At 32.7% G+C, this 26,045-nt stretch overlaps 1 protein-coding gene across 10 annotated transcripts in view; it reads right to left on the reverse strand.

Annotated features, from left to right (window-relative positions):
* LOC118204556 (uncharacterized) overlaps positions 1–25,789 on the reverse strand; it is a 109,632-nt gene extending 83,843 nt beyond the window's left edge. For 3 of the 10 annotated variants that reach the window (XM_085820961.1, XM_085820960.1, XM_085820957.1), the window contains exons 1-7: positions 25,595–25,786; positions 24,014–24,185; positions 14,974–15,224; positions 6,584–6,809; positions 1,147–1,493; positions 818–924; positions 569–724 (exon numbers count right to left, since the gene is read on the reverse strand). In XM_085820961.1, coding sequence (XP_085677087.1) covers positions 569–724; positions 818–924; positions 1,147–1,493; positions 6,584–6,809; positions 14,974–15,224; positions 24,014–24,128 — 1,202 coding nt within the window. In that variant the 5' untranslated portion in view covers positions 24,129–24,185; positions 25,595–25,786. Of the gene's footprint in view, positions 1–568; positions 725–817; positions 925–1,146; positions 1,494–6,583; positions 6,810–14,973; positions 15,225–24,013; positions 24,186–25,594 lie in introns of all 10 variants that reach the window. The other 7 variants (XM_085820963.1, XM_085820958.1, XM_085820964.1 and 4 more) reach the window with 6 other exon arrangements.
* Positions 25,790–26,045: the final 256 nt, after the last annotated feature.

Here is a 26,045-nt window from a genome sequence, read left to right on the forward strand (position 1 = left end):
AAACTGTCGAAACACCATTTTTATTCATGTCCAATAAATGTTTACACTTGTTTCCTTTCTTATCTTCTACCTCTGCTACTACTTACCCCTGACATTTCTGGGTATAGGTTCCTATTCAATTCTTAGAATGTGCCCTACCTCCCCTAGAAGTTTATAGAAACATTTATGTTACACCCTGTATAACTATATGAAGGAGAGGTCAACTTCTGTTTAAACATGACCCCTAAAAGCTTCACTTTTGAACTAAGGTGTGCACAGTCATCTGTTTCTGAAACAAAAAAACCTCCTTTGCCCGAGTTCTGGATCCTTTTAATGGAGATCTGCAACTGTTTCTCCAGATCTGTTTATATGCTGTATAAGTGTTAATGCAATGGGCGCTTAACACAGAATTATTTCCCCCCTTTCTCTAATGGTCCATTATAATAAATAATCTTTCTACAATTCTCTCTTTGGTGATACATACAAAATTCTAGTACCTTGCCAGAATAAACCTCTGTCCAGCTACAAATTACCAGAATGCTAAAAAAACAAGTAATTTCAAAGAGTTTATAATCAATGAAATACTTACTTGTAATCAATTTCTCCATGTGATGTAGCCCAAGTATCTTGAGTATCATTCTGTAGAATCTCATCAAAACCTTTTAAAGCTTTTTCAGTAATTATAGCTGCAGGACGCTGATAGGCTTCTTCTTCTGCAAGAGGACGAACTGGTTGTGGTCGCCTACTAAGTATATACATACCAATTTAATAATACATATTCAGAATTTATAAGATATTCAGACTATAGAACTATAGAATATATATAACAGATAATTACCTATTCTCTGAATATGGGTAAGGTGGCCGGGCATTCTGCTGAGGTGGTGGAGGAACATTAGTGTAGTTAGATGGATACCCAGAGGAATATGTATTTCTTCCAAACATCTAAAAAATATGCAAATTTTTTACATGTTTTTGAAGTGCCAAATTTTGCACAAACTGCTTAAAATACAGCATGAAATTACTTTCAAATTAAACAAAAATTACTTTTAACAGAAAGATCTTCAACACGTGAACACTCATTTAAATTATTATAAAAGTATTATAAAAGTACAGCAATGCTGACATTGGTTTAAATTTTAATCAAATACAAAAAATAAAGCTTACGAATGAAGGCATCATTCCTCTGAACTGTGGAGGTGGGTGGAGGGCGGACCCAGGTCCCATCTGCCCACCCATGCCAGGACCGTGTCCAAGTGGAGGTACTGGTCCCATTGGTGGTCCAGAAGGCGTTGACCCTGAAGTGACGCTTCCAATGTTGCCACTTGTTATAGGGCCACCTCGAGATGTGGAATACTGTCGCTGATCTCGCATATGTGTCTGAGAAGATAATGGTTGGGTTTCTGAGGTCGCTTGCGAGCCGTTCACGCCACTGCCACTGCTCTGTTGCTGGCCGCCTGCCGATCCAGCAGGAGGCTGCTGCTGCAATGTGCCTCGACCCCAGCTTCCTTCGGCTATTAAAGAAATATTAAATTGCATTTTTTGAAAATTAGTTTCTACCTAGATCATAAATTTTAAATTTTTAATTTTAGGAATATGATACTAAGCAAAAAAAAAATTTTTTTTGAAATAATAAAAGATGCAAATAAAGAAAAGTAGCAGTTGAGAGTTAATTTAAAATTATACAAAATACAAAAGGTTATTTCAAGCTTCATTGTATGCTATAATGCTTTTTAACTTTAGGATACATTTTTAACTATTAGACAAACATATAATCTAAATCAGCGGTTCTCAACCTTTTGACTAACATGTATGACTTTAACAAAAACTGAAAACTTTAGAACCACCACTACAATTTACACCAATTATTTTTCAATTTTGCAATAGAAATATTAAAAATATATTTTGTCATTTGCACAACCTATTGACTATTTGTATTAGATATTCATACATAAAAAAATGTTTAAAAATTTGTTACCATTTTAATTATCAAAAATTTGTATGAAATTTCTGCCTGTTTAAGAGACATCAATTTCTTTATGTCTGGTCTTATTTCTTTTAGTTTTAACCGCAAACCAGGAATCCTGGTTAAGTTAATTTTGTTTTGTATTTATTTTTCAAATACAACAAGAAAGAAAATTTTTGTTCACACAAATAGGTTCTGAAAAAAGGCAATAAAAATTTAATAGATTTATTTGAAATGGCTTTTTTTCTCCGGTTCAGCCAAAAGTTAACAAGTGTGTTACGTTTGACATTTTTAGAGTTCAATCACGGGAAATTTCTATTAATTGTTCTTTTTCATAATCCTCTGGAAAATAAATGTTGAAATTATTTATTAATGAAAAATAATGATTTTTAAGTTGGATGCTAATTCTTTCATTTTCAAATTATTTTCGGTTAGAAACTTTCTAAAAGTAGTAAACTTAAAATATTACTACCATTTCTTTGATTATTAGCTTCCGTTTTATTTCTAATGATAAACTAATTAACATTTTTTCCTCATAATCTTAAATTTTTAATTCATTTAACTTCCCAAAAATATCCTCTAAATATGCTAAATGCCAACCATAATTCACTAAATAAACAATTCTGCAATTCAAATACAGAGAAAAATACACAATGTTTTTCTTTTCTTTTCAATATTTTTAATGCTAGCAGATTGTCTTGGATCCATCACCTGTTAATCATCACTTTTCCACTTAGTCAATTTTGCCTATTTTTCCATTTTTAAAATTTAGGTCTGTTTTATTATGTTTTCACAAAAACATGCACAGTATAATAAGAGGTTTAATCTTCGGATTACGGTAACTTTGCGATTTTTTGGCGACCAACCCTGTTACATAGGCATGAAAGTGCAAGTTGGCAAAAAAAGCTGAAGAACGCACGGACACAAAAACTAAATGCGAACGCGCGACTCAAAAAAAACCACATTTTAATAAAATATCAACTTTTTAACATAAAAGTATTAAACATATAATTAAACTAAAATAATACTTGTACTTACTATTTTGCTATCAATTTTATCATCCACTTTCAAAAAAAAATCAGTAAATCACAAAGAGATTGTAATGAATTAACCTTCTTTAAGATGCTCTTTACGTAACTTATTTTAACAGCTGATACATGAATACTGTACACAACATTACAACACACCGATATACATATTTATGTTATATATTACTGCTCATTTTCAGACAATGACAAGTTTTAGAGATAAATATCATACCTGCCAACCTCTAAAGATAAAAATTCAGAAGGTTTCTCCAAAATTCAGAAGAACACGAAGAATTAATATCATGCTTTGATATTGAAAAATAACAATTTATACAAATAGAAAAAAGAAAATTATAATTACATTAGTAAATCTCAGTTAAGTAGTAACTAAAAAATTTATTAGGAAACATAAAAACAAGAACTTAATGTTACACAAAAAAATAATTGCAATGAATTTAGAGTGCATTTTTTGGCTTTGGCCAAAAATTCTTTGGAAAATTCCTGTCATAACAATCAGTTTCCTCATAACATTTAGCAATTAAAATGTTTTCTTGAGTTTTTGGTGAAATTGAAGAACGAAACATAGTTTTGTTTTTCTTTACAACACTGAAGACTCTCTCGCACTCAGCATTACTGTGTGGAATTACGAGAATAGCACATAAAAACTCTTGCTAGTCTATCATATTTTGGTGTTCCATGAACTCTTTTTATTCTTTTTAAGGCACCAACGAGGACATCCAAGTCTATCTTCTCCAGAACTGGCAAAGTCTTCAAACTGTGCAGCAGAAAATTGGTTCTGTAATTCATCTAAATGTAATCTAAAGCATCATTATGGCATTCATTTTCTTTAATTGTTAACAAAAGTGGAAATTTATGAATAAAAAAACGAATCTTTTCAAAAGATGAATTTTCAATTTGTCAAAAGATGAAACATCCATCTGATAAGTTGAACGGCATGATCGGCAGCTCTTAGCGGCATGTTGTGTTCGATGAGGAATGCAGTAAACAAACACTCTGCCAAAATGACATCGGCATCCGAATTCGTAGCCGAATTTGACAAAAAATCATCCACTTTCTTTGACGTTGTCAAAGCCGAAGCATTAACTTCATGATTTTTAGTCTTAACATGCTTCACAATGTCGCTTCTTCCACCGTGACTTATTATGAAAGCGCACACGTTGCAAAAATGCAGTTATTTCCTTTGAAGGATTCTTTAATTGTTGGAAATTCGGCTTTGTAGGCAGGCCGAAACTATTGAGAATACGGATTTTTTGAACTCATTTTGTAACAACGACGTATTAAGAAAATTCGTAGCACGTGCAAGCAAGAAAGAAGGGGAAAAAAAAAAAAAAAAAAAGAATACGACAATCCACGCTCGCTCAGTCTGAGCTGAGTAATTCCCTTGCTGTTGAAGCGAACACGAAAAAAAATAATCTGGCGCCCACAAAGAAAAGTGTGGGAGAAACAAGTTCAGCGCATTGTATTGGCTGGTTAAGCGGCGAGTTGGGAGAAACCGCAGGTTACTGGATTCGAAGTAGTCGGTAGTTGGCGGTAAAACACGATGCAATTGGCGAAAATCGCTGAATTGGCGAAAAATTCTAAAATTTCGAGAAAAATCACTAAAAACACTTGAAAAAGGAAAAAAATCGTAAAAAATGGATTACGATCGTAAAATCGTAAAGACAAACGCATTTTCGTAAAAGTTGGCAGGTATGTAAATATACATAACTGTTACTATAGCTTTCAATTATCTTCACTTTTAGTTCAATAAACAGTTCTTTCTATAACACCAGAAAAAGTAGTCATATGAGATAATATAGTTACAAAATAACATATAGTTATAAGAGGAATATAAAAAATAACTATTTTGTCTGTCTCACTCGATCCTAATTAAAAATTCTTAGGGAAAAAGCTTTTTCTTTTTGGCTACTTTTGCAGCCAACTTTTATTTCAATTTGCGAGCTAGTCTCAATTTCTTTTCAACAGCTTTCATACAATCCATTGATACTTTTTTTTATTTTCTTCTTTACTTCTGCAACGTTTAATAGCTTTTTTTTTTTTTTTTAGATTCTCGCTCTTCTTTTATCTGTAGCTCTTCTTTATACAGTTTATGAGCATTCCTTAAATTTTTACATAGAGTTTTGTGTACTGGAGAATGCAAGTGGTTATCCGTATGTCCGACAGATGGCGCCAGCACCCATCGCTGAAATTATTGAAGTCAGCTCTTGTTTGACGCTTGCTTGTTCTTCTTTGATTCGATATTCGTACGCATCTATTTCCGCCTTTCCACATAAGCCCCACCTACTTCACCTTGACGTGAAACAACGTATTTCGCGATCTCTGGCATCATGTAAAGTTTTTTTACAAAGAATAAAGGAAGAGAGAGAGAGTCTCCTCCGCTTAACCCCCTCCTACATTTGCCTGTCGCGATTTCTCAACGGTTCTGCATCGATCTCAGAAACAGCCCGGGCGGCGTTCAAAAACGCGGGAAAGTTTCGTGCCTGGATACAGCAACCTGCTGGGTTTTTTTTTTTTTTTTTTTTGTTTTGTTTTGTTTTTGGGACGCGATTTTGTTTTTACGAAGTCCGCCCCCCCCCAACAATCTGCTAGCCGAATTACACTCATGCTAGAACTTTTATGGAACAAAAGTGCTTAATCCTGACAAAGATTAGGTGCGAAATTGGGAGAAAGTGCAGAATCGCCCACTGCTTGCCGCCTTTTTAAGAATTGCTCAAACACGGTATCCATGTACACCTTGACCTATTTTCACTTAAAAAAATGTCCTAGAATTGCACAAAAATGGCATTGCGCACAATCTTGACTTTATCCATGTACACTGCTAAAGTCCTAGCTAGTAACCTTTATTGCCTTACCAAAATTTCACCAAACTACCTGTTACCATATTTCAAAGATTAGATAAAACAAACATCGATATTCTCAAATCATGTAGAAAATTAAGGAATACAAAGCAATGACAAATTACCTCCCATTACAGACAGCAAATCGACGTAAAAAATGATTCTAATTGAAAATATGAGCCTGGAAATAGTGGTGGCATAAAGTGCAGTCATGCAACCAAATCAATCAACTCTAAAAGAATTAATGAGATACTATTATCCTTTTATAGGAACTCCTTTGTATTTCCTATTGAATACAAAATCCATTTTTATTACTCCTCTTAAAACATCATTTTTATGAAAAAAATTTTATGGCTATGGCTAAAATATTTAGTGGCTACTGACCTTGAACAAAGCTCGGATGGAATAAATTTAAGAGTGTTGGGAAAAACTTAAGCAGGATGTTGGGTTATTTAATTTTGGAATTTAATAGTTAAAAATACTTTGTTTCTTTGCATACCACCCATTTTACTCTTGCATACTATCGGCTAAGAATTGCTGGTCTACATAATTAATTTCGTAAAACTTAAAATGATCTTACAAAAAATTCACAGAATAAAACAAATTTTAGCAAGTTGCTTCCTACATTTATTTTACATGAAAAGCCTACCATTACACTGCACATAATTTCTCATGATTCATATTGGATCCACTTAAGATAATCTAATCATACAAATTATTTTAAGCATAGTTACAGATACGAAGGAACATACTTTGTGGTCTTAGACTTGGTCCTGGTCCATACTGAGTATCTACATTTGATTTCTGGTTGCCTTCGGTTGGTGCATCTCCACCAGCTAACTTGGGGAATTCCTGAGGAAAAAATGGCGACTGCTGGCCCAAGAAGTTCCGTTCTTGACCACCATCCTCTTGGTTTGATGTGACACTGCTCCATGTTTTGTTTACTCCAGATGTTGCAACTGTGCTTGTTGTACTTGTCTAAAATTTAAAGAATCAATTTTTAGACATGTCATATGGATATGACAAAACAAACTATATACAAAAACTGATAATAATACTAACATAATATGCTTTTTCACACTGTTATGCAAGTTTTATATGTAACATTTATTTTTACAAATATTAGAATATAAATAATTCTTAGAAATATTACTAGTTAAGACTTTGGACAAATACTTATAGTACTGCAATGAGAACAATAAGAATGACCGAAAATTTTCTACTGCTACACTCACACAAAAGCCCTTCAAAAATGCAAATGAGCTATTATGACTGCAAGGATTGTAACATAAGACTGTGTGTAGTTCATTTTGAAATTTATGACACTAAAAATAAATTTAAAATGTTTACTGCCAATTATATAATGTCAAAAATCACCAAAAGGGAAGTAAATACTAAAAAAATAAATTAAGTGCAATATAAAAACAAAAAATGAATCGCACAAAGTATGCAATTAAACTAGAGTATAAATTTTACACAACATATATACTCCACAGAACATTATCCAAAATATTCACCTTTTTGCAATTTCATGGATAACCGAGCAATACATGCACGTTTGTGCCTTCATCCCAAAAGGGTTAACAGAACATGATACAGCACTTAACTGCAGCTGTCCAGTCATTGATGGCATAACACAGACACTTAAAAGCAACTTTTACCTTAAAGCTTCATTTAGATGAGGGCGTAAAGGGCATAAGTGGTTAAAGCCGATCTCCACTGCCAAGGCAACCAGTCTGTCTTATATCACAAAATCTGGTTTAGTGCTCGTGGCATAGGGTTCAAAGTTTTCAACTTTATGCCGAGTTTGGTATAAGCATCGACCAATCAGAGCGAAGCTAAAACGAAACGGCGTTCTACAGAAGATTTCGCTGTCACAAAACAAGCAGAGCAAACGCGGGAAGTCAATTGAGCAGGAGAATAGCGCGGGGAAAGTTGTAGACACATTCACGCATGCGCAATTTTAGCTTCTCCCATTGGCCACAGCTTGTACCCCATTCTCACAAGTGTGAACAGAATTCCCATATTTTGTGCCCTTATGACTACGCCTCTATGCCCTTTACGACAACGTCTGAATGCCGCCTTAAAATAGAAGAATTTGCCCAAAACGAAGTATCGGCACACACCTTTTTACCAACATTCATATATTTCTATAGTAAAGGATTTGGTTTTTTTTAATTCAATAAACACTTCTTATCAACAAATCTAACTAGTTAGTATATACACATTCATAAAAAATATTACACCGTCTCACATCCAAAAATAAATGCAAGTATAAAAATATGTGAATATGAAATGGATTTTACCTGACTAATTGCAAAATATAGATGAGGCATGAGGCTGCCGATTTGGTGGCGCCAAAAATATTAGCATCTTGTCATGCAATCGATGGTCATGAATTTCATTCAACATAAATTTAGATGGTGGAAGGCAGTGCTGTACTGATATTTTCTGATTTTCACTTTCATCGACTGTATATAGTAGGCATGGCCAAACTGCTGCTCTCTTGACACTTTAAATGCGGGTCGCAAACTTACGGCTTTTTGGAACTTTAAATGAGACTTGCTCTCAATAAACAGAAGCTTAATTTTCAAAATACAATTTCATTTTGAAATATAAATAATGCAATGATGCTCTTTTTTTTATTAATTACTTATTTGCTATATATATATGTAACAATTGATTTCAAGATTTACCGCAAATTTATCGTCAGAATAATAATTAGAATTGCAACAAATTTTATTTCTGCTAATTGCTTTCACACTCATGTTAGTTTTAGAGCAGATAATGGCTACTGTGGTAACACATAATACATTTATACGAGGGGAATTTAAAATTAATGCTCTCAATTTTTTTTTTTTTTTTTTTCCTACGGTTAATTTTATTTCAGACAGTTCCAGCTTACGTTCTTTCTGTGTGCCTTGCTTCTACTTCCAGCTTACCTTGCTTTACGACAATCATTATCTACTGCCTTGAAAGATTTTCTATTTCTCCTAGGATACTAGTTTTACTCAAGTTTTTGAGCTAACCGAAAGAACCTCTTTCTTGACGGGAAATCATTGTCCATATGGGACCTCTTTTAATTTTGGGAAAATTTTGAAAACTGTAGATTTTAAATTCAGTCCTTTTTTCAGTGAGCTTTAATTTCCCAACCTTAAGCATGTTAGTTCAGTTTTATGCAATTTTCTTCATATTTTTTGCAATCACCCGCACTAAAATGCTGCAATTACACTCTTTGAACATATTTTTTCCATTTCACAACTTTTGCAATAATGCTTTGATAATCTTAGGCAAAATTCATCATTTATGTAACCAGTGGTCGAGTATGATGAAATTTTGAGGATCACAAACACAATGGACTTCACTTTATCGATTTCAATTATAGTCAAATTTTTAATTTGTATTTTGTCAATTGCCATTACTGGCAATAGAAAGCGTTCACCTTTATCATTAAATAGCTTCAATAATGCTGCATCAAGTAATGAGTGGCCAACCGGACACAAATTTCTTTTTCCTAATAGACAGCCTCTATCAAGATACAGAAATCACTTTAGCTCATGATTTTTCCTCGTATATTTACTTGATAAACTTTTTCCTTGTTAGCCCTCCAAAAATATTACATTAAGTTACAGCCAGTGTTGTGCTCTACAGCAACCGATGCTTTTAACATTTTTATCCTCCTTATCTTGCAATCCAGTGCAGCTGAACCGGTTGTCCCGATTCTGGTGCCTGCACTACAATTCTTTAATGAATTTATATTTTTTTATCTTCTTAATCTTAGATCATGTCTGCTAGGTTGCAAAGAGCAGGAAAGCTGTAGACACAATCGTGCATGCATAAATATATCTTCTCTAATTGGCTAATGCAGGGGTGTTTGTGGGACTCCAAAAAATCCCCTGAAACTTTTACGGACTTACAACCGACATTTTGGAGTTTCGAGAAGGGGAGGGAGAGAAATGAAAAATTACAATTATGAAGTATTGAATGACCTAATTATAAAAGTTCAACGAATTACTTTTTTTGTAAAATTAATAACCATAAATTTTACAACATATAAACTACTACATTTTATGTAAATATTTTAAATTACTTGAATTAATTCTTTAAAAAAAATTATCTAATTTCTGCTGCTTTTTTTTAATTTTCTGATGTTTGTGGGCTTGTCTTTCTTTTGTGGTGAACTTCATAATTGCAGGATATTTCAGCTTCTACTTTTGACTTTTCATTATCACTAAAAATATGGGACATAAAAGATGATAATTTTTCAAAAGCTAATATTGGACTGGTTTTACCTCTCAGCTCTGGATCTAATGCTGTAAAACTATAATTAGATATGAATTTTTAAGGGGTAATTTCTGTTTCATATGCTGTGCTGTATTAGTATAAGCTTTCATCAGAGAAATTTGGAATTCTTTTGCTATTGGATGATTTTTTGATAATTTCTTCAGGAGAGTGGAAGCTTCTGCACCAGTAAATATTACTTTGCTAGGTAGATGGAATTCTGGATTTGTGACATCAACCTTTAATAAATCATTATAAGATGTGCACTCTATATTTTCTGGCTTCATAAAAAAAGAGAAAAATTTTGCCATCAATTTATAAATACTGGAATGTATTAAATGAAGCATTGTTTTTTTTTTTTTTTTTTTTTTTTTTTTTTTTTTTTTTTTTTGTTTTTTGTTTCAAATAATTTAATATATGTGTTGAACTCTGGTAATACTGCTGAATATAATGCCATATGCAATAAAGTAACAAATAACCCATTTAGTATTCTTTTTTTCCCGAGCTAAAGCATCCTTTGTGAGTTGTTGGGAATGCAAGCAAGAATATACCCCTTCAACAATTTTTTTCTGAGCTGCAGAAATATTTCTTTTATTGTATACAGTTTACACATAAGAAAAATAATCCCCTTTATCAGTTTTATCCAAGTAGTGAAAATAAAATGCAATAAGAGCATCCCACAGATCTTTGATTCTTTCTAAAACACATAAAATTGTACACCCACCTATGGTCTGGTCTCTTCAAGGGCTCAAGTTTTTTTATGGCAAGGGATTCACAGATTTTGAAAAAATTTTCTCTTTTACTGCAGCTTTTCATATCAAAATAGATGTCATCAAACAAATCTTCTAAGTATCTGCAAATTTTTTTGCACAGTTATTAGCTGTGTAACATGAGTCACCATCAATATCTAATAAGTGGGGTGCTTTGTTTGAACGTAGTCTGGTTTCAACACCCTTTTTTTTTTCCACGCATGGTGCTACATGAGTCCATTAATACACTAATTAAGTTTAACCATGGAATATTATTATCTTCAACAGTATTAACAACTGCTTTAAAAACAGCTTGTGAATTGCAAGATTCCATCTTTAGAGATGCAAAATGATGAACTACAACTTCATTTTGATTGTTGTCATAAAACTGCACCAATATTGCCAGTATACTTTCTTGAGCACTGCTAGTACTTTCATCCAAATTTAGAGAAAATAGAGTCTCCTTTAAAGTTTTACTGATATTTTCCTTAATAGTTTTTGCGAGCCCATATTTCATCTTATAACATGCAGTAGTCCTGGACATTTCCAACGAGTTTAGTGCCATCTGATCGCGGCTCAACTGTTTGCAGAGTTCAATTAAATTGGGAGCTACATTGAAAGAAAGAGAATTCTCGGCGATAAACGAAGTTATTAATACCTCTTGGCGTGCTTTTCTTGTCACTATATCCAATGGCTGAGCATTAGTCTCCAGTAAGTCAGCAGTATTTTTTGAATTAGCATAATTACTTAAAGTCATTGAATGGCTAATGCACTTAGAATATTTTATGTGCGTCACAGTTTTAGAATGATTTGTGAAAGCCTTGAATCATTCCCCACCATACTTCAGCAGTGAGTTACAAAAAAACACAATATGCTTGTCCAGCAACATTTATTTTCTTGCACCATGTGCCGATGGTATCCCCATTACCATCTCTCCGTTCAATCCAATTCCACTTAAATGCATTCGGACACCTTCTTCTAATTGTATAATATCACTATTTATATCGAGAAATTTCATAGTGAAATTCTCTTGCATACATAAATAAAAAAATATTTCAATAAACGAAACGAAAAATTTACACGTGCATCAATAAATGAAACGAAAATTTTACACAGCGGAGAAAAAAAGTTGAGAAGCGATCAATGACAAATAGCTAATACCGCGAAAAATCCCCCTTCTCTACTTTTTGACGCCACGCCAGGAGATATAAGACCTTTGAATCCAGAGTCACGTGATCGCACATCTGGTCGAACGAAGTCTCTCCCTTTTTTTTCTGCCCCGCCTACTTGCCGAAAAGAATCCAGAAGAGAGTTCGTAAAGCTACACTTGCCCTCTTAATTGCCCGGAACGGCGTTCTTTCTATTGACAACAAATTACTCATTTATAAAGCCATGTTACGTTCCATCATCACCTATGCCTGCCCTGTCTGGGGGTATACTTATGATACTCATGTACAAAAACTACAAGTTCTGCAAAATATTGTGCTAAGGCAAGCGGCGGGTTGTCCGTGGTTTATTAGAAACGCGGCAATCCACCGTGAATTTAATATTCCATATCTGAAAGAATATATGGCCACTCTGTCTCTCAGATTCTACAAAAAAATTCCTAAAGTCTGTAACCCTACTATTCCTGTACTGGATTACAATTACAATAGCCAGGCCTTCAAAAAAAGGCCTCAGGCTGTGCTCAGACATCTCAATTAACTTATTGATATGTTTTCCTATTATATGTAATGTCTCTTGGTTTGCAATTGTTACGTAACCTCACAAATTGTCACCCATGTATAATATATTAATTTTTCATTTCTGCATTGATTTACTCAAATTCCTACCATTGCTTGTATATTTGTGTGTTGTCTCCGTATGTATATCAATATCTATGTGTGTTACACTGGACTTTTTTGGACTCGGTTGCAACTGGCATTTCTTTTTCTACTCCGCACTTGCCCTCGCCCGATGGGGCGTGTTAGCTACTGCGGTGGCTCAGTCTCTTAAGATCACATTGGATTATCACCATGAACTTCACATCCACTTCATGCATTTATTCGTACCTGCTCCAACTTAGGAACTTTACGTGCTCAAAAATCGTCTAGAATAATAATCTAGGGTAGCGCACCATGCGTGGGCACCTGAATGCAATGTACTGATGTACTGACGCTTGATCCGAGAAGGGGGAATGAGTCATAACTCGCAATAAGGAAAGAACAAAAAAGAAGTTTTTTCCTTTTCACGCATTATCACTGCCTTTGGAGAAAGAAAGGAAAAGTTTTCACCACACACACTGACCTTGAGTTTTCTGCTTTCAAAGCAAACAAAGTTTCCCAGATCAAAATAAATAATTTATTATTATTCCTATTTCCTTTTGAACGACGATCTCCGGAATTTCCAGGTAACAAAGTTCAAAATCCCCGGAGCACAAACACCCCTGCTAATGCTTATACCTTGTCTTGCAGGCGTGAACGGATTTCCCGCATGACTAAGCCTCTATGACATTTTATCATCTGAATATCACCTCTATGACATCCACCATCTGAATGCAGCTTTAAGGACTGTACGAACCCTGCTCAAATGAAAAATCTTTTCCAATATGTATTTCTAAAAATTAATACATGTTCTTAAGACTTTAGTTCAGTTTTACAACAACTACGAACAAAGAGGTATAAAATAAACCCCCAAATAATTTTTGCTTTTTCTAGAAAGAATAACGTTTAGATGTAGCATAGAGTAGTTTCAAGTTTTAATTTGTTGGGATATACGTTTCTGATCACAAAGCAAGAGTTCCGCATTTTTATGAAACCATATTAATTACACAAAAATGTGAAATTCTCATAAAATTACTTGAAATGTTTGTTTGCTAAATAATATAAATATGAATTTGTGACTCCAAGAAAATCCAGCTGTGGTTCTCAAGGTTTCACAAAATTTACTATGCGGCTCTTATCATAATGAAGTTTGGCTCCCACTGGTATATAGCATCCTATATCGGGATAAGTTGTACTTATAGTCAATTTGTAGATTTCACATCTGGCAGCTGCTAATTCATATACCTTATATCCTTTCTAGCAATATGTGTTATTTCTGCTATTTTTCTTGCACTGCTACCAGGAAATACTCTTTTGAGTCACAGTAGATAGTGTTGAATACCAAGTGGAATTAAAAAATATAGGCTATATCATATTTTCTACAGGTAAAAAGACTTGTCTGCTTCTTATGATTTATTAGAACCAGTGACCTCTACTGAAAGCCAAGAAATTAACCAATAAGTCCATACTGCTCATATGTAATTCCAATCAACAAATGTATAATTTCATGGATAGTTACGACAGATCACCAGTTTAGCTCGATACTAGAAGTAAGCTGAAAAGCAATAAAAAAAGGAGAGAAAAAAAAGTAAAAGTAAGATGTGTAAACCAGTTTTGACTCCATAAACCTTAGTTTTCTTTGCAGTGCTCTGATATTCCAATAGAAGTAAAATAGCCCCCTTCCTTTTTTTTTTTAAATGTGTGTGTGCATGTGTGCTTTTAACTGCTATCAGCGAATCAACAGAATCACTCGTAGATTCTGGACAAATTAGAGCAGAGAATCAAAATGTAAAAGTTATTAAATGTTTTACCAAGTTATTTTATTTCTATTGCACAAAACACAACTGTCCACAATATCAAAATGTAACACTATATAACTTAATACTATGTTTGATTTGCCGACCACACCTTGGTTTTTTGGCTCGTAGGTAGTATTTTTATTTCCTGCGAGATGACATTCTATTTGTTGTCTTTTGACATCTTGGGTCAGATGCCATCCCATCAAGTTGAGTAGTAGAGAGGGTTTGTCTTGGAAAAATTTAACAGTTGACTTGCCAAATGACTAATTGTGTAATATAAATTATTCTTTCTTTTCCCCTACACTCAAAAAAAAAAAAAAAAAAAACTTGGATTCTATGTGGAATTATTACTGAATGTTCATTCTTCCCACTTATTCACAACTTTAATGCAGTTATTTGAACTGTGATATAGCAGAGTACGTTTATGTATACTTGCATGTCTTTAAAATATGTATACACTTCACCCTAGCGTTTGCATACACAAAAAAGGAGGGAAGGGTGAAAAACTTACTTTCTGTGTAGTTTGTGATAGTGAAGAGGCTGGCTGCGATTGCGGTGATTGCTGCTGATTTCCATTGGTCTCTTCTGTTTTCCCTTTTTCTTTGGTGGTACTGCCCCATCCTTGACCTCCACTTGGAACTAGGCTTATATTTGGATTATTACCACTGTTTTCACTTTTTAAACTTGGTAAATTAGCAGGAGGAGGCATACGGCGCCCAGTGCCGACTTTCCCCAGTGATTGTAATCCATGCTTGGGTTGTACTTTAAAAAAAAATCAATGAAATTTTAATCAATACTCGTAAAACAATATTAAAAAAGTAAACAAATACATTAATTTATTAGAAAGAATTCTTAATACCTGCCAAGCTTAAAACAACAATAATCAAGAATTTTTTTTTTTTTTTGTACAACAACTTTATAAAAGGATTGTTCAAACTCGAATTGAGAACCATGACAGAGAAAAGTCACTTTCCAAATTACAATTTCAAGTTATTAAATTTGATTGTAACACGATTTGGTACTGTTCTGTTATCAAGACTGGAGGCAGAAATGTATGGACGTATGTGCTCATGCCTGCACGTATACATAAGCACGAATGTGTGTATACATGTATGCATATGCCTATACATTTCTGAATCTGGTCCTGATAACAGAACAGTACCTATGACTAAATTTTTACAATTCTATGTTATTTTTTCTGCTTTCATTTCATTTAGTAATTCTGCAAGATTTTATGCTGGCGAAAATCCAAGTAGGAACAAATTACAGTTCTCTAAACGATTTATATGAAATAAAACTGAATGAGAAAATTATGCTAAAAAAAGCACTTAAAAATTTCATAAAAAATATGACAGCATAATTGGCTTAGGTTTCTCCTTCTCAATTTGGCATCAAAATTTTCTTTATAGGATTTCCTTTAAACTTTTCAAAACCAAGTCTATCAGAACTACTTGCTTCAGAGCTGATGAAGCTTAATTTTCTAACAAACAAAACTAACCTACATCAAGAAAAACATTAAAATTTAAATTCCTTTGAAGTAATTTACTTTGCTACTCTTCTGTTACATTTTTCCATTAATATAGTAATGGCGTTTGATTTTTATTAAAATATACAGCAACTGCTTTCATTTCTACCAGTAAAGAGTTAAAAAAGTACTGTTTTTAGTTAAGAACATTGTCAGAAATTGGTTGAAAACACAACATTATTTGCAACTCAAGAATATATTCATCTTTAAATAGGCATATAAGGCACATACATATAGAAAGTTCAAATTAATTGTTATCAAATTACTAGAAAATAGCAGGGTTGCCACAAAGAGGAAAATGAAATTCCCCGACTTTTCGTGGTGTGTTTTGAGAAAGCTCCAGTCTATCCGCAAAGTGCGTATTGTAATTAATTATGGTACCAATTGAAGTCGAGAGGTAAATTAATTATGGTACCACTTGAAAACACAAAAATTTGCCAATTACATATGACGTATATATATATATATATATATATATATATATATATATATATATATATATAATTCTGAAAGCATTACTATTATAGCTATAATAACAGTTGTTTTCTCCACTGAAGATTGCTCATCATAATGTTGCCAAATCCCATGTGTACCGTGCATGGAGGTTAGAATAAAAAAATATGGGTGCTACTTTGGTAGATAGTTGCACATATTTTAGCGATTTTTTTGGGGGGGGAGCGATACGACTTACAGTAAACCCATTGCTGGACAACTTATTTATGGTAACCAATACTCTGTTGTCATTTTATGTAAAAAATAATGTGTTTTATTATGCATAAATTCAGTGTTTTAAATATTATTTATGTCTTCTAAATATTAAAATCAATTTAATTTTGTGCATTTATTTGAAGTAAAAATTTTGTGATATTTTATATAATTTTATGTTGTGGATGATGTAATCAATGACGTCACCTTGCTTTAAAAGTAATTGGTTTTAATATCTATAAATTTAATGTTTCAAACATTATTTATGGCTGTTAAATATTAAAATACAATTTAATTTTGCATTTAAAAATGATTTTATTATGTTATGATTATTTAAATAATTTTAATTCTATGCGTGATGTAATCAGCTCCCTGATTGGTTACAGAATATATTTGTGCATTAGCAAGCTGTAATCAGCTCCCTGATTGGTTACAGAATATATTTGTGCATTAACGAGCTGTAATCAGCTCCCTGATTGGTTACTGAATACTTGTGCATTACCGCACCATTTTAAAATTTTATTTATCTTTTCGAATTCCTTAGATTTCATAGGGAACGGATATGTCCCTTTCAAAGATTTATGTTGTTATTGGTAAATACCAAGAATTATTGGTATCGGAATCAAAAAATTGTCCTTTGAGACCTTATTTGAGCCAAGCTGGCTTTCCTAATCAAAGATTTATTTATAAATTGTTACAAGGGTCAGAGAAATTTATTTTAAATTTTTGGAAGAAACCTGGCTAATTGTTTCTTCAATGAAGTGCGAGAAATAAGGATCACAGATGAAGATTGTTAAAAGAGCCGATTCTGAGGACGGCCCTACGTGGTACACGGTGGAAGAAATAACCGCTGTAACGGTAAACAAAGTATTAGACATTCCTCCTTTTTACCAGCAGTAAACTTCTAATTGCTTTCATTTTACCTCTAGTGTACGAAGCGTTCTTATTTACTTAAGGTATTTAACTAATTCTGAATTTTGAAGAAATTTTTCAAAAAAATTTTATTACTTTAATTTAAAGCTTATAATTTTAGCTTCTAAAAACTATTTTTGTTTTGTCTCTCCGGTGATTAGAAGTAGAGTTATTGCTTTTGTTGTTTTACACCATGAACCGGAAGTTGCTGTTTAAAAAGTTGGAAGTTGCTGTTTAAATGGCCGGAAGTTGATATTTAAGGAACACAGACAACTCTAAGCAAGAATATTTTATTTGAATACTGTTGGCGATATTCAAAAGATGATTTTGAAACATATGTATTATTATTATGTGCTTGGAAGCAAGATTACTTTCGAAATTTCAGTATCATATTTGGCAAAATTTCCGTTTGTCTTTACATTTTGATTTGATTACACTCTGATTTTGCGTGCTTGCTGTTATTCAGTATTATTTTTTTATCTCGTTCTGCTTTGTTACTTTAACATTGTGATAAAAATATTTTCACTTTATTATTGCAAACGTCGTAAAGGGTCGGCGTGGAACTTTTCTTTCTAAAAAACGATGATTTGCTGGAAAAAGATATACTGTGAAAAATTCTGCCAGTGAATTGAAACTAGGAAACAATAAAACATTTTCTGAAAATTATAATGAAGCTAATAATGCTGCTGGTAATGAAGCTGGTAATAGAATATTCGATATTGAAATTCTAAAATCTGTATTTTCTGCATTATCCTGTCCAGTGTGTTTCGAAACTCAAAACAATGAGAGTTTTAATAACGCATCATACCAAAACAAGTGTTTCTTGAGTTGGCAACATTGTGTCTTGGTTCCTATATCGGAGTAATATAGTTTAATAATGGATTTTTGGGTATGTTAAAAATATTGGCAAAACTTAATATGAAACATGGACAATATACTGTCAAGGGATATAACTGTATTGATAAAACTCTGATTGTCAATTCAAAACAGCATTCTTTACATTCCGCAAAAATCGCAAGAAAAAAATTAAGAGCTCCTTTAAAGAAAAAAAACTTCTAAAATAGAGTTAACAGAAGGTGTAATATACAAAACAGGGCGGTTTTAGCAATTTATCAATTTCTAATATATTTTCTAAAGATAAAACTTTAAATTTGTTTTTTTAAAACACTTGTTTTCGTCAACATTTCTAATATGAAAAACACCGTAACTTAAAATATTACTATAGCAATTTTATGATACTTCCCACAAATATTCTATAGAATATTGGGAATTAAATGGACTAAAAGTTCAGGTTTATATACATATTTAAGATTTTTGCAGACAATTTTGTAAATGAAGAGAGAAAAATTTCTCGAAAAATAGCTAGTGTGTGTACTCAAAACAGGTACATTTAATAGACTTTTTCTTTATGACTTCAATTTTAGTCCATTTTATTCCTTATGCTTTAATAAATATATGTGAAAAAAATAAAAGCAAAATATTGATAAATAATTTTGAGAGAACTAATCCCGTGATACTGAAATTTGAATACATTTTTTATCCAAAATGTGAGGAAAAGTAAAAATTACATTTTAATAATATGTTTATAAATTGTTTTTATCATTTTAGGTAGCATTCTGCTAATTAACACTAAAAATGAGTTTGTTTGTAGACTTTTTCAAAATTAGAGTATTGAGCGTAGTCGGATACCTTAAAGTATTTGAATTTAAGTAATATTTTAATTCTTTGAAACATTGGTATGATGGTTTTTAATTAGATATTCAGTTTAAGTAATATTTTAATCCAATTAAACGTAGGCGCAATATTTTATAGCGGTGTTTTTATTCTATTTCATTGCTATATGAAAGTAATAATTTAACCTTTAGTATTTTATACTCGTAGTAAATGTATTTATTTACATTTGCCTGCCATCTTAAACAAGTTTTCAACAAAAAATTAATCCATTAATTTTAACAATTTATTTATTGACTACTTTACTATGGGCAAAATACATAAAAACAGCGTCTTTCAAGATGACTGACGACTTAAAACCGCACCAAAGTAAATCGCAAAAAATCCATGCAACCGTCTACCAAAGTAGCATGAAAATATGTATTGTTAAGATAAACTTCTCTGCAACAGGAATGGCTCCATCCCAACGTAGGCGGAAACGGCTCTGTATGCACGATATATCTGTCGCCGAAGTTCGCTAAGTTCGAAGGTCAAGTTTATCAAGAGTGCATAAAAAGAATATCATTTTAAATTTTCTTAAACTTTAAAGGAAAAGAAAATAAAGAAAATATTTTTTGTGCGAGTAAATTAACAGATTAGCTATTTTGGGCAAAAAAGTACGGAAATCCAATTATAAATTATCGCGAAAGTCAAAGAACATTTCTTTTTAACACATGCTCCACAATTTCCTGTACACATTGCGGAGGGGGAAATTCTCGCCGTCACATTCCGTTGTTAAATCTCTTTGCAAGTTTTTCTCTTTGCTTTCTAGTGGCACTATAGCAACTGATTTACACTACATCTATAGAACCTTTCTTTCTTTACATAGACATACATTAGAACAGAGTACATGGGGGCTATTCTAGCCTCCATGGTACCGTACATTAGGATTAAACCGATTTTGTTGTGTACAAGAATGGGAAGGTATTTCCTTTAGTTGAACATAACCTGCACATGCGAGTCTTAATTCTCAAGGTTACTGGAAACCAAACTTGCCGGAAACTGGCTTTGCCTTTCTAAAAGACAATCTGATTGGAGCTGCAAAAATTAGCTCTATGCCAGCTGCCCGAATGACACTCATCCAATACATAATTCGTCAACAAAGTGATCGCTTCCAAAGTTGCCACAATACTCGGTTTTTTGGGGATCGCCGTATGACATTTCCTGACTTTTCCCGGTAGCATGGCAACCCTGTTTAAGAGTACTAAATGCTCTATTGAATTTCTTTTGATGATGAATAAAATAGCAGTTGTTTATACATTAAAGTTCTAAAGTTTTTCTTATAACCCCATTCATAATAATTTCCAATAAGAAACAAATCAGTCAATGAAACTTTCTGACCCCGCCCCCCAAGAAATAACTCATCAGCTATTGTTATGGCTCTCAGGTACTCTCCTTTCTTAAATCACAATAAAGAAAAGCAGTTTATAAGAAAAAAATTACAAAATAAATCTATACAGCCAATATTAAAATTTTTTACAGCCAGATGTCCCTTCATCCTCCAATAAAGTGAATTACCTGCCACAATCATGTGTAGTATGTGCATGTCTAGATTAGCACTGCCATGAGTACATTAGAATATAAAGACGGCAACTTTACCAAATGCTGAAACAGCAGGTGCAGATAAAACTGAAAAACTCTTTGAAGAGTTCACTATTTTCAGTTCACAATAACGCCACATTTGTAATACACACTGTTGTCAATGCTAATGCAAAAGAACTCCCACTTCTCTTTCAACATTACAAAAGTGCATTACTCGATTACATTATGAATGTAATTTGTATCTGAAAAAGCATTTAAAATTATTTTTAAAGGCATGAAGTTTTAAGATGCTTGGTTCAAACAATTATTCACCTGCTCAAGTTTTGCTAGAATATTTATTTGATAATAAAAATCATTTTGAAGCACTTAATAAAATGAAAATCCAAATAAAAAGTGGATGAAAAAATAGGTCAAAAAGTGCAAATTTCTAATAATAATATGCTTAGTTTATATACAAAGGAAAGAAAAACATAGACATTAATTTATTACAAATAATTCTTAATAGCTGCCAACCTTGAAATACTAATGGGAAAAAGCAAGAGAACCAGAAATTCAAAAACCAGAGAAATTTTTAATCGTGTAGCAAAAACTAACAGAATTGTTCAAACTCAGATTGATAAACATGACTGTGAGAAAAGTGATTTATCAGCTAGTTTCTTTCTTCCTGTGACAGACATAAGAAATAGGAAGAAGGTTCGAAATAAACATAATGAAGGTTTTATAATAATGCTTTTCTTGTATACTGAAGACCGTTTAATTCATTAAGTAACCCATCTGTTCTAATATTTACAAAATACCGTCTGATGCACTGTTACAAATATGCAATATATGTGCAAAATGTATAAAATACTAGCCAGTCTAACATACACAAAATTTATAGACTTTAAAAACTGCTATGCTTTGTTTCAAATTTTCAGTACACCTGAACATTTCTATTACTAACTTATTACTTACAAAAAATCACAGCTTCTTGTAAAACATTCAAAAATGAATCAGAATTTTAAATTTATGAGACCTCCATACCACTGTTTACCCACATAGAGATGATTTCTACAACGCTTTTGCTATGGGCAAAACACTCAAACCATCTGCAAAAAACGGTAGTCAGTTCTGCCAAGATAAAACTGGTTTATTTTATGTTCTGATCAGATTTTGCCAGTCTCTCCCTTTTTGAATACTAAATGGAACAAGTTAGTTCTTATTATCTGCACACACGCTCTGAAAATGATTCGCAAGACAACACACCATGTTGCAAAGACAGATGACATAAGGTCATTACAATATGAAATATAGTGGCTAGTCTATATTTGACGGTGCCCTTGCCAAGTTGTTGTTTCATTTATGGGAACTTGAGTAAAGGGTGCCCGTTGGATTATCGCCAAGTTGTTTAATTTATGGTAACCTAATTAGTTGAATGTTATGAAAACCCTATTATGACGTAATTGGTTGCCTGAATTTTACTGATGGGAAAAGATTTGTAATGGCTTGATTGTGTGTTGGATGCTGGTTAGGAAGTTGCTTATTTTGTGATTTACACTATAAAAAGGCTGAATGTAGTAAGATTAATTTGAAATTCCTATAGTTTGGAACGAAGGGGGGGGAAGCATTAATTGACTGGTGTGTAAATGGTTGACTTAGTAGCAATTATAAGTGTCCTGTTTGTACAAAGGAAATGCATATGGTTGAACGTAAAGATCGTTCAGATGGCTTTGACACAAGAAAGGTTCAAATGGTCACTATATAAAGTGTTCTGTTAGAAAGAGAACATGGAACATGGCTTGAGGAAAGTTTTTAGATGCTGTTTAGGAATTTTGTGCACCACAGACTGAAGACAAGAGAAATTTCTAAATAAGGTTGGTAGCTATTTCTGTTGTGTAGTGCATAGTGCTTTTTTATGTTATTTCATTGTTTGATTTGAAACGCAGTTTACTGAGATTTGCACCATCACAAATATAGTTTTACCAATGTGGTAACCTAGAAAGCATGCAAGATACGTGCATTTCAGTACATGCAGATTTTATCTCCCAGATTCGATGGACATTTTTTTCCATGGTATTTGATTTTGCACAGAGTATATTTTTATTTTCTCGTAGTAATGAGACTTGAGTTTAACGACTGATGAAAACAAAAGCCCATTTTTCGAGAAATATACAGTATCGCCCAACAGTAGAGAATGCAAAAATTAAAATTCCATGAAGATGAAAACGGTCCAGGGTCCAGATACACCCAGGGAACGGTCTGCTCTCCTTCTCAAACGTTTAAATTTTTTGGAAACGCAATGTGAAAAATTATAACTCTCAGAATACCAGTCAAATTCATTTGAAGATAGCAAAATCTTGTATAAAACAGATATTTGTTTCATTTATTACTGAAGAAAAGAAGGCAAAATTTTAGTCCTTTTCAGCACGATTAATTAAAAATTATGATAACCCTGTTATTTACAGTTTTATTTAAGGTAATCTTTAAGCTGGAGTCTGCAATTTCAGTTCAGCATCTCCCTTCTTTTTTCTGTGCAGTGAGCATGGAATCATTCGTTTTGGGGGTTTGTTATTTTCTATGGTTTGTATTTCAAAGAAGTTTTTTCTATTTTTCAGTACGTCTTTTGTTTTAAGTATGTTAAGTACTAGGGTTTGCCAGAAAGTATGGTTAGTTGGACTTATTCAAATAATAGGCCAACTTTGGAGAAGCAGGGGTTTCTATATAGGAATTTTGCTACTACTTTGTGTAACAACACGGATTTATTTTGACTTTTTGAGGGAAGCTGATACAGTGAATGGAGATTTAACATACTTAAAGTATGGAGGACTTATGAAGCTTGGTCCTAAAAAGACAGTTTCAGATAGCTGTGCTTAGATATGCAGGAAGTTAATGAGGGAAAGGTTTGCAGGGCCCAAAAGTCTTACAGGTATGGCTCTTGGTTTCTGTGCAGTAAGCTGAAGCTGCAGGAGATATTTCATTTAACATTTGAAAGAATGAGGGGGACGAGGATGTACAATATTGCTGATGATTTTGGTTTCTCGTCAGCTACTAAAGCTTGCAAAATCAATACACAGTTAATTTTAAACTGATCAATCAGAGACAGGACAGATCATAGAACAAAAAGAATACTTCAGTATTAATTTTATGCACTATTTAAGACAGAAATAAAAGTACTTACTAGTAGCTTTAGGGTTTTCTAGACTTTTTCCCTTATAAAGGCTATTTATGTCCAGTGCAACATACTTCGACCTTCCTTTCTCCGCCTTTGGATTTAGCCCCGAAACTGCAGACATGCTGATCAGAAGAAGTCATTGAGTACAGAGCACTGCACCCAGGGAACGGTCCGCTCCCTATTTTTATAAAATTTATATTTTAAAAAAATTCAACAAATCTGAAAATAAATAAATCGGTTAAGGACTAAAAATTATTTAATAATAAATATAGCTACTTTTCAAATTAAAATTCTTGCTTTTTGTTAATGAAAAAATGTAGCACTTTAACAGCATTTTAAACAGAAATTAAAACCTTATTGTTTCATAATCAGATCTTGTTGCTTGCAAAGATAGAAGTACTATAAGCTAAAAACACAAAATACGATTCAAGAAAGACTTTACAGTTGCACTAAAGATTAGCTTAAGCACACAACTAAAATCTATTACTTTATAAGGTAAAGAATCAGATGAGAGTACAAATCTTCCAAAACATTTGTCAATAAACAAACAAATAAGTAATCCAGAATTTTAAAAGATTAATGATTATACTCAATAATTTCAAAACAAAACTGAACAAAAATTAAGTTTCCTTAATGGAACCGTTACACAGTTTTAAACTATCAGCATGACAAGGTTGCACATTTTTTAAGTTACGAGGTCAGCAACCTGTCACCTTCAAATTTTTTCCATCAAATATAAAGTAACGAATACACGTAAAACTAATGACTCGGAAATATAATGGGCAGAAAACAATCGATCTAACTACGCGAACCCTCGACAACTACAACATGACAAAATAAATTACGTAAATAAAAAGAGTTCTATTCCAAAACAAGTAAAAGCATGCTCATGTATTGAGATATTGAAAAATGATGTTGATTAACACCAAATGGAAATACGTACAACTAAAATCTACTTAAATAGTTTTTAACTGTACGCCACAGCTTCGAAAGTCTGTAGGAACTGTGTTCACGAAAGCACGTCAATGAACGAAGTTAACATCAGTTATGGGCGTTCATAGATAAAACAATTGACATTATAATAAAAATGTGTTTTATTTGTTTACTTGTTCAATACACATATATTAAAGGAGAAAAAATGAACTTTTTCCCAAAAATTCTGAAAACCAATTTATAACGAACACAATAAAACTTGAAATAGTGATACACCAAAAAATTTGTTAGTGACAAAAACATACTTCAAATATCTAACTCATATATGCAATAATACTTACCTGGATTAGAGAAATGCGAACGAAAAAGTTTCTTTCCTCATTTTATTTAAATCTGTATTATGCGCACTCTGTATTATGTTATCATGTAATTTTGATATTGCGCAGTATCTCGCTCGAACACAACTTCAATCATTTTTAAACATTAAAATTTAAATTTACTGCATGTGCTTACCTCAATATTACCCTAAAAAATTTACTTGTACATTCAGCAACGAAAACACACAAAAGATGGAGACGTCCGATCACTTTCACCGAAACAAAAAAACTATTAACTATTTTTCAAACTTGGTAGCATTATAAAATAGTCACTTACCTCGGTCCGTCCAAATGGGTTACTTTTAAATTTAAGAACGATAACGCTTTGGTTAAGGTACAAGGGATGGATGGCGGCAGATTATGACAAATAGTTCAAATAGGTCCAATTTCTAGGGACCTTTCCAAAATGGCGAACAACAACTCTCTTTTCTCCCGTAAGCGTTTAATAACCTGTATGCTGACGTCACGGGAAGCGCCCTTCTCATAGGCCCTTCAAAACGTCAACTACGGTTTTTGGATGTTTATAGCAGATCGGTCTTGTACAGAAACTTGTGAATTGAATATATTTCTAAACGCTTTCCTTTATATTATAATATAAATAAGAAAATATCTTTTTTACTTGCAAAAATAAAATTTACATTATCCGTGCATATTTCACACAGTAACTTTAGAATCAGAACTTTAGAAGTTATTTGTTGACAGAATTACAGGTCTCAAATTTCTTACAA

The sequence above is a fragment of the Stegodyphus dumicola genome, chromosome 7, assembly GCF_044657685.1.
Source record: "Stegodyphus dumicola isolate Sdum_Otavi_A_Nest chromosome 7, ASM4465768v1".
NCBI lineage: Eukaryota > Metazoa > Arthropoda > Arachnida > Araneae > Eresidae > Stegodyphus > Stegodyphus dumicola.